The sequence below is a fragment of the Lissotriton helveticus genome, chromosome 1_1, assembly GCF_964261635.1.
Source record: "Lissotriton helveticus chromosome 1_1, aLisHel1.1, whole genome shotgun sequence".
NCBI lineage: Eukaryota > Metazoa > Chordata > Amphibia > Caudata > Salamandridae > Lissotriton > Lissotriton helveticus.
Genome location: NC_136057.1, coordinates 567,824,228 through 567,841,446, shown reverse-complemented (window position 1 = coordinate 567,841,446; position 17,219 = coordinate 567,824,228). Strand labels below are relative to the sequence as shown.

The 17,219-nt window shown below is 42.6% G+C and overlaps 1 protein-coding gene across 3 annotated transcripts in view; it reads right to left on the bottom strand.

The window, feature by feature from the left end:
• PDE3A (phosphodiesterase 3A) overlaps window positions 1-17,219 on the bottom strand; it is a 1,456,379-nt gene that overhangs the window by 76,000 nt on the left and 1,363,160 nt on the right. For all 3 annotated transcript variants that reach the window (XM_078674052.1, XM_078674054.1, XM_078674053.1), the window contains one exon: window positions 10,389-10,550. In XM_078674052.1, coding sequence (XP_078530178.1) covers window positions 10,389-10,550 — 162 coding nt within the window. The remainder of the gene's footprint in view (window positions 1-10,388; window positions 10,551-17,219) is intronic.

Here is a 17,219-nt window from a genome sequence, read left to right as displayed (position 1 = left end):
ACAAAATTGCTGCTGAAATTCACCCCGAAAATGGTAAATGGACATTCTCTAATTGGTTCTGGACTTTGCTTAGTACCTGGGGTTGGAAATTACTGACTATCCTTTGTATGATTATCGGAATACTCTTTTTCCTTTGTTTATGTATCCAATGTGGCCCTACCCTATGCTCTGTATGTATTACGGCCTGTATCCCATCCAAACGAGCTATTGCTAAAAATGAGCAGATGGTTAATACAGAAGTGATGAAGATAATGATGATTAATATTGATGACGAGTATCCTGATTACTTCCATTATGAGGTAGCTTCAGCTAAATGCTAAAAGGGCCGTCTGTCGTAATTTGGCAGCAACTGCTTTAGCATTTAGCTCAGCTACACAAACTTTCACCGTTAACTTGACCAAACGTGCGGGGGCCATTTTGTATTTCCTGGCTTCCATTTTATATGAACATGTGGCGTCATGGTCAGCATGCTCTTTTGTCCTTTCTCTGTACCAATGACCATTTACCTTGCCCAGCAACAGGCTATTTTTAGTACTGGTCAAGCTCACGCATGCGCACTTCTACGCTTAGACCAAATGAGCGGTCACCTTTCAGGAATGTTCTCCAAAACTGACCAGTGGTACTAGACTCCTCCCACATGTTGGCTGTGTTCCAAAAATGCCCTTATATGTACCTAAACTGTGCAAAGAGTATACCGCCTACCTTTTTATTACTGTTAAACTTGTATAAAAGAGGTCGCGCACCGATGTTCGGTGTGATACTTCTTGCATTGCCGAAGGGTGCTGTAGGAATGTACCACCACCCCACGGGGTCTTAATAAACTTGTCTTTTGCATTTTCCAGTTTCCGTGCCAACTTCTATTCTATGGTGTTCGAGAGTTTTTGCAGAGTATGTAGATCTGACGAAACCCAATACCACAACGCAAAAGAACAATTTAGTAGAGAAGTGTGCACACACCCTTTGGGTGCGAAGAGCACCAGAATACGTTTGCTCCCCATTCTCTAAAATTCCTCCAAAACTGTCAATCAGGAACATAGGATGGCAGCAGCTGGGCTAATTATGGTGAGTTATTTGTTTCAGACAGGAGTGTCCTTCACTTTTCTGCGATGGTTCCATTAAGTGTAACTTATACATGGGAAGCAGCTTACTTAGTGGCATAAATATATCTCTTCTTCCATGGTATTAGCTGACAGGTTACTTGTAAGTCTTTTCTTTGCTTGATTGAAAAACATTTCTCTTCAAACTTGCACCTTTCCAAAGGTTAACCACTTGCTTTGTTAAAATGGCAGTTTCATAAGATCAGGATTATTGCTGCAGTAGCACTATGTCAACTTTAAATTCCTCTGTTACTTACAGTTGCTTAGTGGTTATTTTCTCGCATAGTTTTCCCTTGCAGTCAGTTATGTTGATTTTTACTTGTAACTTGCGGCTGATTACTTCAGACTTTCTTGCGCACACAGGTTTTAGTTACTTTTCTTCTTGTTTCTGGCCGCAGTTAGGTGGGTTCTTCTTAGTTTTTATTTATTTATTTATTTTTGAGTTTTATAGAGCGCAAACTTGACCCGTGAGGGTATCAGAGCGCTTTACAAGAATTATCAGTGTACAAACAAAGCCAATGTGCAGAAGTATACAGAAACTGTACGAAGGGGTGTGGAGAGGCAGGGGTGTGGGGAACATGGGATAATGGGGATATCAAAGTAATATTGTAATCAAAAAATAGATTTAGTAAAGAGATGAAAAGCCCCGTAGATTCTCTGCGGGGAGGGATTGGTGATCTGAGGGGAAACGATAGTCTTAGAAACATCAGAAATGTGGTCCGGCATGGTGGTTATTAGGCAAGGAATTTTCCCATGAGGAAGGTTTTGGTGAGGTCTTGCTCATGCTGCGCTGTTGTTCTTGGTCTTCCCTCCGGTCTGGTCCTCTGATCTGGTCAGCTTCAGATGTCGCCAAAATGTTGTAGATAATTTAAGTAGGTAGCAGGACATGTCTTCAGGTAATTAAGATGGATTTATTAAGTTACATAAAATAAGATAGCTGAGCAGTAAACCTCACAGCTGACCAGACCAACTGCCAAGGCTGGAATCCGCACACCAGATAGAACACTCTTAGGTTAGAAGATAGAAACACTAAGAAAGGACTACAGACACCAAGTAGCCATATTGAACCAAGTAAGAATATACAACAATCAATTTGGATTGCTGAGGTATTTTGGGGTTGAGTGTTTTCAATTTTATTTAATGCGGGCATTCCCTGGGCTATTCGCGGTTGGGACTCAGCGTTTTAATTCAAATCATGCCTCGAGCTTCCAAAAGCGCGCTCTCGCTCTATGTGTATTACTCTGCGCGCAGCCTTACCTTCTTTCAATGTCTCCTGTTCTGTTACCATGGAGTCTTGGCATGATGGAAGCGTCATCAGCTTTGTCCACGTCAGCCTTCTTCTTGTTGTCTCTTCAGCACTGCTAGGAGCTGCGGATCTTCGTCGCACCACAAACGTGCCATTAGCCATCCGGCTGAACGTCTGCAACGTGCCTCCATCTTGTGTTTGGCGGCGGCGTTCAACTTCTTTGGTTGTACCTGTTGGCATTCAATGCGTTTCAAGAAGGGTTGTTGTTTTCCACACATTTTCTTTCAGCACAAAGGTAGTGGGGTAAGGGTTGCCCAATAATAGAGTTCCTGTTATGCACTCAAGATGGGAATATGTGCAGAAGAAGACTTCTTTCACGCATGTATATTGTGTTCATGTGCAACTCCATGCACAGAGTTGTGGTTACGGCAAGCAGCATAGAAGTAATTGCGGCGCATGAGTTACCAAGACTGTGAGTTGTGTTGCTCACACTTTATTTTTCCGTTTTGCTGCGTAAACATTGCAGACACTGTTTTGGTTGCCATATTTGTAATTATTCCTGTTGCATCTGTTGGGATGTTTTCTTTCTCTAAACAAGAAGTGACTATTTCGAGGTACTTGTCAACGATTCTGTGTAATTGAAGAAAAAGCCTGGTTTATGATGCTGTGTAATTGGAAAAAGCCAGGGTTAGTATAATGTCAAACGTCGTTATAGTAAGATCTAGTGCAGCATGGGAGTGTTCTTGTTTTTGTTTTCACTTCGCACCGCTTTCATTGCTGCCTTACATCGTTTGGGCGCTCACATGTTTAGCATTCATCTTGGGGCTAATTGTTCTTTCTGTCTGCCCTATTATTACTGTGTTTTGCTGCTCGGGTTAGGTATCACTTGCTGACGTGTTGTGTAAGGGCACATGAGTTTTATGAGGGGCATTGTCTTATATTTTATGCTGTATTTAAAAGATATTGTGTATGCTCTACATTGTGTTTATGTTGTGATGCCACAGTTTTTTTTATAGCTTGGGACGTCTTAGTCTCCTGGAGGGTGGACATCACATGTTATTGTGGGTGGTTCTGGTCTTGGTGGGTGGTTTCCATTTACTTGTTTTATGTGTTGGTAAGTCGCCTTGCGCTGCACATCTTATGTTTGTAATGTATGTGTGTAAGTCGCTCTGCGCCTCACATGTTGTCCTGTGTAAGTCGCCCTGCGCTTCAGATGTTGCTGTGTGTAAGTCGCCCGGAGTAAGATCAGGCAGGATACAGGTTGGGCCGTCCAATGACAGGACACTGGTGGGGCTGACTTGCCTTTTACTCCATACTGCTTCATGTATTATTCTTTCCTTTTTTTTCTTTGTAGTTGCGCTGGTTACAATGTTTTCATAATAGTCTCTGGATTACTATTCAGTCCTTAAGTACGCTTGGGTTCAGGCCCTCGTCGCCAAAAATATGTTGTACTTTATATATGAAGACACTGGTAGCCAGGTAGTAAGTTTCTTGAAGTCTTCTTTATTAATCCATGTCTATAACAACAAACAAGGATCATCCAAGTACAGCTCTTAATCCAGCTCTAGTAACTCCTATGCCAGTCCCACCAGGAGCAGCCTGCCCAGCTGCTCAGCCCATCTCCAACTGTCACACACTCATCCACACAGTCACCCAGGCATTCCATTCATCACAGGCACACCAACATTCCGTCACCATCTCTCGCTCTGGCTGAGCAGCTAGGAAGACCTAGGCTGATTCACATAAGAATGTAAATCTTAGGATACAACAACTAGCAAACAAAAATTACATGTAGATGAAAGGATGCATTTCTATTGGCTGCCATGGGAAGCCATGTTACCAGTTAAATGGGTTGCAGTTCTGCTGACAGCCTTTATGACCTTACAGATATTATGGAGCCACTAAACATCTTGAGTTCTAATTAACAAAACACAGCCTTACAAAGGTTAAATGAAAAAATTAGGGCTGGGCGTAGTTTGCGAAGTAGCGCTACGCAAAGCTACACAAAATGCACTTCGGACTACGCAAGCTACGCGTAGCACCACGCGAACTGCATAGTACCCTGTTCGCACTGTGCAAGATGCCGTTTTCAATGATTGCACAGTGCGGACAAGCATCCGGCACTGTGCAATCATTGAAAACGGCATCTTGCACAGTGCAAGCTGTAGTTTTCTGCCGCTTGAGTAGATTTTTACTCGCGCTGCAGCTTTATCAACGCGGACTGGTAGTTTCTCATCGCGAGCGGGCACGAGCATACACGACCACTCGCAATGAGAAACCTCACCTCCCCGCGTTGAGAATCTCGCAAGGAGGTTTATTTTCCACACTCATGATCGGCAACTTGATGTTGCTGATCGCGAATGAGGAAAAAGTCTTGCCGGGATGTTATTTTGCTTGCACGCAGTCACCAACTTGACGTTGAGGACCGCGATCAAGCAAAAAATGACCGCTGCACTACGCTACGTGTGTTTGCACTGTGCTACGTGCAGTTCGCATAGTGCAAAGTAGCGCAAACTATGCAAGCTTAGCGTAGAACTTTGCCCAGGGTTAGAAAAAATGCATAAAGCTACTGGAATAGTCCCAAAATATGCACCCTCTACTGATTACAGTCTTTCCCAGAGCGTGGATGTTGTGCAACACACCAAGAGAGAGACTTTGCTGGTGGGGCAAAAACTAGTCTTGCTCTAGATGCATGGGGAGCCTGTGAGGGGCAGGGGAGCACATAGATGGCTGCTGCCAACACTGACTGCTCTATTTTGTTTCAGAGGCAGCTCAGAAATTCATTGAGCATAGTAGCAGATGGCTTAACAATGCTACTAATCCATTTGAATCAGGGATGGTGGGGAGTGCCCATGGAGGCAAGAGAAAGACAGTAAGTAACTCTTGGAAATGCCCGGACACACCAAAGACATTGTAGAGTGACTTCAATTTGAAAGTTACTGCATGATTAGTGACAGCACTCTCTGCAAATTTGCCACATTTTCCTCTTTCAACAATGGGTCATTAATATGTTTTCAGTGACCTTACATGTGTATTCCAATGAAGTTTGTAGGACACCATTAGTGACTATTTTAAGTTTAACAAAGTAGTTATGTCCATGTTAAATTTGTGTTTTGCAGCACAGTCAGTTATGAACCTATGCCATGGGGGATTGTACGCTGCTCACACCACCAAGCTAGATCCATTATGTGTCCCTTTTTTTCTAGCAATGCCAAACTAGGTATGCATGACACAAACCAAGATGGTGTTTTGCAACAGTCATGCAAAAACTTATCACAAGCGTTTTACACTTTAAATACATACAAAACACAGCCCTACTTACACTTGAATAGACTGTGTCCTGCCTCCACACAAACTGCTGTATACCCTCTATATTTAGTCTGGAGCAAGGACAGGGAGGGCAGGATGCCTAGGGACTTCAGAGGGAAACCTCTAGTACAGTCTTCCCCACTTCAAAGGCAAAACTGGTTATTAATTCTAAACCTCCAACACCACTTCTTCAGTACACTTCTGGACCTGTGGACACTCTGCCAGGAAGAAGGACTGCTGTGCTGCTGAAAGGACTGCCACTCTGCCGGACTGCTGTCCTGAAGGAACTTCTGCCCTGCTGTGCTGACATGCTGACTTCTTGCTGGGGTGATAATGACTGGACTTGTATCTATTGAACGCAGTATCCCAAAGTGACTCTGAGGCTTAGTTGGTAGCCCCCCTGAATTGAGCCTCAGGGACAGAAGGCTTCAACAACTGTGAACCCAACACCTGGACTCTGCCATCTGTGAGCATTTCCTGCAAAGTGTTGCCATTCCTGCACCCTTGTAAATGGGCCTAAGTTGCTCTGCCAGCCTCTGTGGATCCAGCAGAACCGATGCCTCTCCTCTACTGTATGGAACAACCCAGAGCAGAACTGACACACCGCTGCACAATGCATCCTTGGTGCAGGCCCATCATATCCCTTGTTGACAGCAGCCTCAAAGACGACGTTGGACTCCTCAGAACCAAAGCATTGCCCTGACTGTGCAATGCATCATCAAAGCTGGCCTTCACATTGTACGCCCGCAACAACAGGAGCCTCAATGATGACTCAGGACCTCGCACTGCAGCCTTGCCGCATCTTGTAAGCAACACTTCACTTCGGCTGCGCAACACATCTTTGCCGCAAACTAGGTTTCAAGGTACTTTGTTCAGTGTGTCTAACTGGGTCCCTGAAACCTGCTGGCCCTCCATTATGGTCGGCCAGAACTTGAGCTGGTCAAAGCGACCAGATATCCACAGTGGGTACTTTGTGCTTTTAGGCACTGTTTTTACTGAAAACTGATTGGATTTTTGTTGTTTTGAACTTGTTTTATTTATACAAAATTACTATTTTTCTTAACTGGTGTGGAGTCCTTTTTTGTGTGTTTTCAATAAGTTACTGTTTGATTTGTTGTACAAATACTTTACTCCTTGACTCTGAGTTAAGCCTGACTGTTCTATGCTAAGCTGCCCAAGGGTTGAGTACAAGTTAATTAGGGTTTGCTTTTGACTTCACCCTGTGAATAATTGTGGTTGCTGCCTGAGAAGGGTAACACCTCCCTCCCTCTTAAGCGAAAACACAATTTCTTACAAAATGAAATATTAAAATATGTGTTAAACAAATTTAAACCATACTTCTAAGAACTTCAGTTTGTGAATAACTCCTCGAAAATGACGTGCATACTTTTGATCATTGAATAAAATCACTCTTGGTTTATCTGGACCGTAGATAGATAATTCAGATTTCTCCTATTTCCATAACCTAAATGAATTATGAGTATTTAAATCTATAACAAATGGGGGCATGAGTCAAAATAAATTCATCAAGAAGTTTATTTGTGGCTTAGGACAACAGTATAACATCTCTTTTCATACAGTATGGGTATGTCTTTAAAGGGTAATTCATCTCCTGACAATGTAGGGGCTTATCGGCCACAGAAACTGAAAAGCAGGCAAGAAATTTTGGAAAGTCGTAATATGATCACTGCCTGACTTAAATCTTTTCATGGACACACATAAATTCCAATCTGAATGCAGTACAAAGCAAGGCTTGACAAAAGTGTGAAAAAAAGATAATGCCCTTAAATAAAAACATAGCTTTTTATGGCAATCTCCACAATTGTCTGTTATCAATGTGTAACAAATTTCTTCTGCCATTCAAAACCTCTGGAATTTTTTATGGAGTGCGCATCTCTGCTTGTTTCACTTTAGTTAAGGACGGCAGTGTTGCAAACAGGGAAACATATTCAATGTTTTTATACTTTACAAAAAAATACTACATTCTCGCTATAGCTCTTCTGAGACTCCCCAGAACGCACAGGCAGCATTACTGTCTAAACTCTACATACTTTTTATTCACAAAAGTGTTGAACATAATGTTCTGGCACGAGAGGAATTAGCTGGGTAATACACTGATGAATAGTTCAATACAATTTCAACAGTGTTTTGCATGATCTTGTTAAAATGAGGGTGAAAAAGCCATTAAGCCTCTGAGAACAAGGAGAACAAACCCGCAATGAGGTCCCCATTCTGAGGGTCCTGTTGAATTTGCAGGAGATACCAAGACGGGACTGTAAAAAGGGCTCACAAGTTAAACTCCCTGGAATGAGAAAAAACTCCCAGACACAGACTTACTGTATCCATTTGGCCTCATTCATCTTTCTATCTTTCAGGTAATTTTCTTCTTTAATACTTGAATACTTGAAATCTGAATTGGTTAAACATGTCATTTCTGTAGAATGTGTTGACTTTAAAATGTATTTCTTCTTTTCCTAAGTCACATGTTCGCATCGTGTTAGATAGTTTCTAGCTGCCACATTTTCACAATGCTCTACACTGACTACTGACTTAAACAATAATGCTTACATGAAAATGCGAATCTCATGACTTAATCTCTTAGGTTACAACTAGAAGGCTACTGCGCTAGAGTAGTTCATTATTATGCAAGGGAATACTGAATATCTAATAGTTTGGACAGCAGAGTTCTCATAGGAACTCAGAGTGAAGCTAAAGCACATGATTGTTTAGCAAATAAGTTGACACTTATAAATAGCACCTTGCAGACTTCAGACGTTTACCGTGGGAATGAAGGAAGATGAGACATACCATCGGATGAACCTTCTTCATTGGCTTAAGATGACCTAAAACCAGCATCAATTGTTACATGTGTTTTTGTATTTAAAATATAAGTGTGCCAAGTTAGAAATGGAGTCAGTGCTGCCCAGAATGGTCCAGGCTATTCTTCTGTGAGCATTCTTATTTCCCTTCAATCAATCAATCAGGGTTAATGGAAAGCAACTAATCACATGTGACGGTCTCAATGCGCTGGGGGAAGAGCGGGTGGAGTGTAGGGGTCTGAAGAGCCTTGTTGTGAGGTCCTTAATGCGCTGGGGGACCACCGGAAGAGCCAGGTCTTGAGGTCCTTCCTGATCTGGGACAGTGTGGGTGCGTGTCAGAGGTGGAGGGGGAGGTTGTTCCAGGCCTTGGCTGCAAGGAAGGAGAAAGCCTTTCCTCCTGTTCTGCTCCTGTGGATGCTAGGCATGGTGGTCAGTGTGAGGTCGGCTGATCGGAGGTGTCTTTTGGGTGCGTGGAAGGCGAGGCGGCTGTTCAGGTATGTTGGTCCGGTGTTGTGCAGGGCCTTGTATGTGTGGGTGAAGAGTTTGAAGGTTATTCTCCTTTCGACTGGGAGCCAGTGGAGGTTGCGGAGGTGTTGGGTGATGTGGCGTGGCGGGGAATGTCGAGGATCAGTCTGGCTGTGGCGTTCTGGACAGTTTGAAGTTTACAAAGAAGATTCTTATTGATTCCGGCATAGAGAGGGTTGCTGTGTCTAGTCTGATACTGATGAGCGCGTGCGTGATGTTTTTTCTGGATTCGGGTGGAATCCATCTGAAAGTCTTTCTAAGTAAGCAGAGGGTGTTGAAGCAGGTCGAGGATATGGCACTGATCTGGTGGTTTATTGTGAGCGATGGATGACTCTAGTATTATGCTGATTAACAATTTTTCTCCGATTCGTTGTGCAATCCTGCTGACAGTGACTCTTGTCGCCTACTACTTTGTGGGTATCTATTTTCTTTATTGGGTATGGCTACTGTTGTGACTATTTTCTTATCTTAATTTTGAAAAGTTTTTACTTCGACTGTTTGCTGATGCTGCTTGAGAGAAGAGACTCGGACGAGTTTTTGAAAGTACTCTACCTGAGGAGTTCAACTTCAATCTCATTCTATTTTAATGCTCCTTTAAATCTTGCTCTTTTTCATAAGGACTCTTTATGGGTACTAGTAGGTTAGGGTCTGCTAGAGTAGAATAGGGGCTTAGGGATTGAAGTTCCTTATGGGACACAGTGTATATAACGACTCTAATCATGATTTTCTTGGTATTTCTGTAAATGGATTTATATGATCTAATAAGAGACCAAAACATTATACTAAACTCTTTTAGATAAATAAAGGTTTTTAAATATTCCAAAACTCTTATCAATGATTGAACTAAATGACTAAATTGATGATGTTTATTGAGATCTTTTCAATTGGTGCTCCATTCGAAAACTGTGGCAAAGATCCATTGCAGAGAAGATGATTTCAGTGTGGAACTGGAGACCCTATAGTATATTACGGGTTGAACTGATTAAATTAAAGAAAAACATTTCCATACCACCATGACTATTTACCACAGACTGCCATGTACAGACACAAGGAGCTACTTCTTGTACGTTGAGGGGCTGACCTGGCTACCTGGGGATGCACTTCTGATGTGAGATATGGAGGTCATCAATTAGACTAGCCACAAACAAACATTAAGAAATGGGTAAATGTTGCAATTGGTTACATAAAATATGTTACCAGCGGCAGAAATGCCTAACTCAAAGACTCTGGTTATCACAATAATTGTTTGATCTGACAAAAAAACTCTCCAGTGCCACTAAAGGTGCTCTTAAGATATTGGTGATAAAATGCATGTCTGCCTGCAATGTAATGTGAATGTAATCATATCATATGCTGTCTGCTCTGTGTTCCTTCTGTAAGCAGAGCCCTTACCTGTTCATAAAATTCATTCACGATGCCGTCAGTCCACTGTAAATGCAGGTCTTTACATTTAGCTGGTCCGTTAATGTCTGCCAACTTAATGCACATCTGGCAAACCAAAAGTCTATCATTCTCATTAGTCCAGTCTATACCTGGGCCAACATCTTCATTTACCTACAACAGCAAGAGGTCGATGATTATTTCAATAAGTTGCACAAATATAATTTAACATTTAGTGAACAACAGCATTTGATAATAAATTATATAATCTGCATATAAACAATTGAAGAGTAATTATATGCCAGCCTTTTGGCTGACAAATGAAAACCGTATAGTGCAAACAGTGAGCAGATTACAATCGGCAGGTTTAGAATTATGGACACCAAGAACATTGTGTAAAATAACTATGTGGCTATTAAATGTTCAAGGCCCCCTGTAAGAGGAAAACGTAGAAGCAACAGGGTGTGACTTCTAGGTAAGAGTATATCTAAAATCACTTTTTCCGGAATGTTCTCCTAATTTTACATGCATTTTACTTTTCGGAATTTTACTGGAACTAAAATAATGGGAGAGTGCTGGGAGTAATGATTATATTTATTGTTAATAAACAATTTCTTACCTTGCTTATTAAAATCTCATATCTACAAAATGATTCTATCGTCACCAGATCCTAATAATCTAATCCAGAATCTCAGTGTAGCCCTATCTGAGAGGCAGAACTAATATGTCAAACCATCTCCAGCCTTCTTGCCTGGAGGATAGTTGATTTGGGAACATACAGCACACTTTTCTAACATTGACATTCAATGCTTTCCCAATGCCGCATCTCACTCAGAAAAAAAGACTTCAGTACTGCAAAACCATTTTGTCTGGAACATTGCTTTAAATACTGTAACAATTGGTCCAAGATTGCCCCCATACTCTTTCCTGAATGTGCATAACTCCATTACTGTTGGCTGGGCATTCATCTCAACTATTCACAGTGAGTTTTCCATCTTACATTAGATGACCCAAATATCGGTAAATATTTATCTCGTCAATTTTTCTTGTTCCCAAATATCATTTAATCTCTCCTTTACTTTCTTTCTGAAGGAAATCCGTATTTTTCTTTCTTCTTGTGCCTCGTGTTAATCAAGAGTTTTGTATCCCCGCAATAACTAAGGAAGGCATCTAATTTTCTCAGGAGGCTAATTGGTGTCATATCCCTAATTGCTAAAATATTATATTATAGAAAAACCACATGGTGGCCTCCCATCTCACAGGGAAAAAGAGGTGGCCTGTGAGAGGGCTTTAAGTAAGTCCATTAGATGAAGTGCCAATAGTCTTGGGCCAACACACATCCCTGTCACAAACCATTTCTTATCAAAATCTTCTCTGATACTGTGCCGCCATTATCCAATTCCACTCTTGCCCAATTTCCCTTGTGGAGTTCCTCAAGGATGCCAAGTAGACCCCTTGGGATTCCAGGCTTGTCTATGTTATCACAAAGTATCTCTCAGTTCTCAAGATCAAAAGCCAACAGAAGTGTTCAAAGCATCAATATAGGTTTTCCTTTCATTCCATTGCCTTCCCAGCAATAAACCATTAGCTGAAATAATGCTCCATTGGTGAGCGACCTTTCTCTTTTTTGTGTTGTAAAGCTTTATTGAGGTACACGTTTACAACAAGGTAGCAATGCAATAAAGGCATTAGCAAGGGAGTAAATAGGCAAGTGGGAAAAGGTGCACAGCTAGTGATATAGGTGTAATGATTGCACACTTCCAGCTTTCTGGCATCAATCCTGTTTGTTTTCAATACCAGAGTGCACCCATTTTCAAAATGTCCTTGTCTCTTTAGTAGAGATTGCTTCTAAAATGTCCCTCCCAGCTTGATTTACAAAATAAAACATATTTTTCTCCTTTAAGTTTATGTATTCCTGCCATACTTTTCCCTCCATGTGCATATCCTGTTCTCTCCTCACCACCCTCTGGAGATTCCTTAGCTGGTTCTTTAGTTTTTCACATTGTGGATCAAAACACCTCTTTTGATTAACATGCACTTTCTAACTCCCTACAATTGAGCTTTCTGATCTTTCTACGTCCCCCTTTTAAACAATGTAAAACTTCAAAGATTATCTCAGTGTGCCAATTAATTACCTCAGGGCATACTATCTTAGTTCATATTCCTGGGACATACAGATAGGATCTTGGAAGAGAATGAGGTTATATGTATTCAAGAATCCCAGCTGTGTGGGGAGATGATAAAGTGTGAGGGATTTGTTCAAATGAACACTGATGCAAAAGGAAATCTACGAGGAAGGAACTGGCTGACCTCCTGGGTGGCTCCAGGGACATAACAAGCTTCAAGACGTCTTTTTCCTAAAGAGACCAGCTTACCACTGGCAATTGGACTTGAACTGGACTTTGTTTTTGGCCTCCGTCTGACACCCTAACTCTCTTTGTGCCCTCCCCTAACGTCCTGAGGGAATTTGAATTGCATTACTGTGGTTGTTCAGGCATCAATACAAAACGAATTTCATTGCGCGTGCTGCATCGCATCTGGCGATGCAGTACGCGGAACAAAATTTGTTTTATTTATTTATTTGTATACTTTCCTCCGTTCGTCCATAATCTGGAGTTTACAACCCCCCAACCTGCCTCTCCCCCGCCCTGCGTCACCGCCCGGCAGCACTCCCTCCAGGAGCCGCTACTGCCAGTAGGTCAGTCTTTCTCTTCCTCTCAGTTCATCCTTCAGCGCTACATAGCATCAGGACACTTTTTAGGTCTCAGTGTGCTATAAAAGTTTGCTTAACACAACATGCCAAGGTCATCCGGCTAGCTAAAATGCTACCTAAAAGTTTGGCTATGACACAATAGTATATGATACATTTCATGAGTTGAATTAGTGCAAATAACATTCATAGCAAATCTTTTTCGACCAAGAATTTGGACAATGGCTTGCGCTTCATTTTTGATTGAGTGGCAAAGCAAGGTTTTTTTTTTCTTTTTAGGAAATTAACAGAATAATGCAAGAAGGGTAGCTTCTTGAGAGGATACAGCACAAGCCAGACAGGGAAGTTGTTTTGGGGAGAGAGTGAGATATAGTGCAAGAGATGGAGGAAAAGGGCGCTTCCTGCAAAATGTTCCCTGGAAATACACGTTTTCAATAACAATCAGCATTTCGTTTCACTGTTGACTGCAGATAACAATTGTACACCATGTCTGAACCTCACACAGGGGGAGATTAGCATTAGATAGCTGCGTTGTTTTTCCTGCTTCACCACTTAAAAGTCTCCAAAAAAGCCAAGAAAGAAACCAAAAAATAAACAATGCTAAACGGAACAACCACAAGAACAAAAGATTTCATACCATTACAATCAATCAATGTCTTTATTTTGATTCAAAGAATCATGAAAGAACATGTAATAAAAATACCAAGCAAGCATAGAAATTACATATCAAGTTTTCGTTGTTTCTTTTTTAAACAAGGATGATTTCGCTGGAACATGAGATGCATAGAAAGGGTAAAAAATGTAATTTTCCGTTTGTGAAAGGTCCTTAGTTGCATTAGTCATCTTGGTTTGAGGTAAATATAAAGTAAACAGTCTGACAAGACAATTGCTTAAAATTGTGCTAAAAAATATATATATATATATATATTACCTACTGGCGGTCGCCAGTAGGTATATATAGTTAGGATTTTTTCTCTATGGGATTTTTGAAAATTCTATGTCTAATAACTTTGCCGTTTGTGGACGGAATTGGCTGAAATTTTCAGGAAAATGGCACATTTTGTTTCTGAGCAGCCTTTGAAAATTTGGGGGGGGTTCGTCAAGGGGGGGCCGAGAAAAAAGGGGGGTCCCAAAACGCGTTTTTCCCATGTTAATTTCCATAGGGCGGTTGGCCTCACTTTTAGCCCGAACGGCTGAATGGATTTGCACGAAACTTGGCAAAATTGTAGGGACTGGTAGCCCGATGTGCCTTTTGTAGGTCTCAATATATGTGCTCCAGTGGATTTTGAGAAATTAACGTTTAAAAAAAGATATATATCTGTAAGCGCGGACCGGGCAGCGGCCTAGGACGCGTACTTTTCGCGCAACGGAGCTTTGTGAAGCGAAGCTGATTGGTTCTCCGGCGTCTGTCAACATTCCAAACAGTCCGTAGTGGCCGCCATCTTGTCTCTCGGTAGGATCGAGAGACAAGAGGAGGCCAAAGCGAAGGGGCAAATGACCATAAGGGGGAATAGTAGATCCTCGCTGACCCCCTAGGTTTGATGTGGAGGTTTTAAAAGGGCCCCGCGGGGCAAAAAAAAAAAATTATAATAATAATCTTACGGCTGAATGGATTTGCACGAAACTTGGCAAAATTGTAGGGACTGGTAGCCCGATGTGCCTTTGCTAGGTCTCAATATATGTGCTTCAGTGGATTTTGAGAAATTAACGTTCAAAAAAAGATATATATCTGTAACAGCGCACCGCTTCGCGTACTTTTCGCGTTACGGAGCTTTGCGAAGCGAAGCTGATTGGCTCTCCGGTGTCTGTAAACATTCCAAACAGTCCGTAGCGGCCGCCATCTTGTCTCTCGGTAGGATCGAGAGACAAGAGGAGGCCAAAGCGAAGGGGCAAATGACCATAAGGGGGCATAGTAGATCCTCGCTGATCCCCTAGGTTTGATGTGGAGGTTTTAAAAGGGCCCCGCGGGGCAAAAAAAATAAATAATAATAATAATCGAACGGCTGAATGGATTTGCACGAAACTTGGTAAAATATTAGGGACTGGTAGCCCGATGTGCCTTTGCTAGGTCTCAATATATGTGCTTCAGTGCATTTTGAGAAATTAACGTTCAAAAACAAGATATATATCTGTAACAGCGCTCCGCTTCGCGGAGATAAAATTATATCTGTATTACCTAGCTGTTGCTAACACCAGTTAGCGACGGCTAGTAGGAGATAGCGACCATCTTGGGCCCCACTTTGCATGTGAGTGATATTTATCACTAATGACATGCAAAGTGGGCATGCCAAGATGTTAGCGACTGGAAACAGTCGCTAACATCGCTATCTCCTATTATCAACTTTTGGAAATATTCGAGATAAGCGCGAATATCTCCAAAAAGTAACAGCTGCCCTGAGCAGTTCTTAGCCATGTTATCCTATGGGAGGTGGATAACATGGCTAAGAGGATTAGCTCGGTAATGCATGAATATCGCTGAGTTTTCAGCGATATTAATGCATTGCGGTCGGTTTTTATCGTATTTGCGATAAACTTTGATAATAGCAAGGTTTATCTGCGATAATTTCTGACGGTAAAAAAATCTTTGCAATGCATCGTTAGGGATAAATATCGCTTAACTTTGGTAATATGCCCCAACGTCTGTTAACGTTCGATTCGAAGGAAATCAGGAAGTGTTGAAAAACATTGTCTGCGCCATCTTGTCTTTTTTCAAATGCCACACTTTTGTCGTGCACGGCAGCCATTTTAGATGCCTTGACCAGACCCACTCTGTGCACGCTGTCGATCCTTAGCATGGCTCCCCACCCTCGCAAGCATCTCCCCCAGGCAGTGGTCACCCCCGCTCTCTGTCTTATGCATGGGTAATAAACCTCCCCCCATCTGCGCTGCTCTTTCCTGAGAATCACACCCTGTGCCCGCCCGACACCTCCCTTTCGCCCTATTCACTACTGCACCCTCTGACACTCCTTTTCCTCTGTGTCCGATTGTCCAGGCTGGTCCTAGGGTATCAGCTAGCCCTGCAGATGTAGTTTATGGCCACAGCTGTAAAGATTCACCCCTCTTCAAAGGAGTTATAGTAGATCAAGGCCCACACTCGATGAGATCCGTCACAGCAGAAGCGTTGCTATTATCTGAAAACCATCCTGTATTGTGATTGGGGAGGGGACCGAGCGTGAAGCGGAAGATTCCAGGGATGACTCTTTGTACATCAAAGTTTTTACAATTATGTGTCACATTAAAAATATATAGCACTCCGACAAAGTAGTAAGATTATAAAACTTTAATAATTTATAAATATATACAAGAAAACAAAAATAGTAATAACATATAAACATTTTTAGGGAAAAACAACGAAGTAGCGGTCGGCTGTGCGAATAGTCCCAACGCAGCACAACGTCCAGATTTCCGGCGTGGGGCGGGTCATCAGTAGCAAACTGTTGTGCGAATAGTTCCAAGGCAGCAGAACGCGCTGAAATCTAGATGACACGAAAGTGATGTCTAGTAAGTTGCCACCCAGCAAATAACGGCGTGGGGCGTCGCGGGGGGTGGGTCTTCAGTAGCAAACTGTTGTGCGAATAGTTCCAAGGCAGCAGAACGATGGCACCAAGGTGATGTCCAGTAAGTTGCCGCACTGGTTTTGGTATCCTACAATGCTGCTCCGAATAACGGCGTGGGGCGCCCCGGGGGAGGCGGCGTGAACGGGCCTCTCCAGGTGGAGTGTCATCTGTTGTAGTGGGGCGCCCCTTTACCGTTTCAGTTGCCATTCCGTCCGTTTTTGGTCCACTGTGTCAAAAGCCGCAATTCAGCTGAGTTGCGCCCACTCTTGCGGTGCAGCGATAGGCGGCTGTCACAGGACTCTCAAAATGGCGGCAGGCTCTTTCCTTTTTGGGCCTGGTCCACTGAAATGGCCCTGGGACACCTTGGAAATCGGACGCTTGTCTGCTAGGTCTTGGACCCCATTCTCGAAAGCGTCCCCTCCGCCTTGAGAATTCATCAAAAGTTTTGGGGGCCCCGACTCCTGCAGGCTTCTGGTGGGGAGCGGCTGCCATGATTGCTCGCGGAATGACTACGACGGAGCTACGAGATGGTGGTGCTCTCATGCTGACGCCAGCTTCAGTCTGAAACATCCAGAA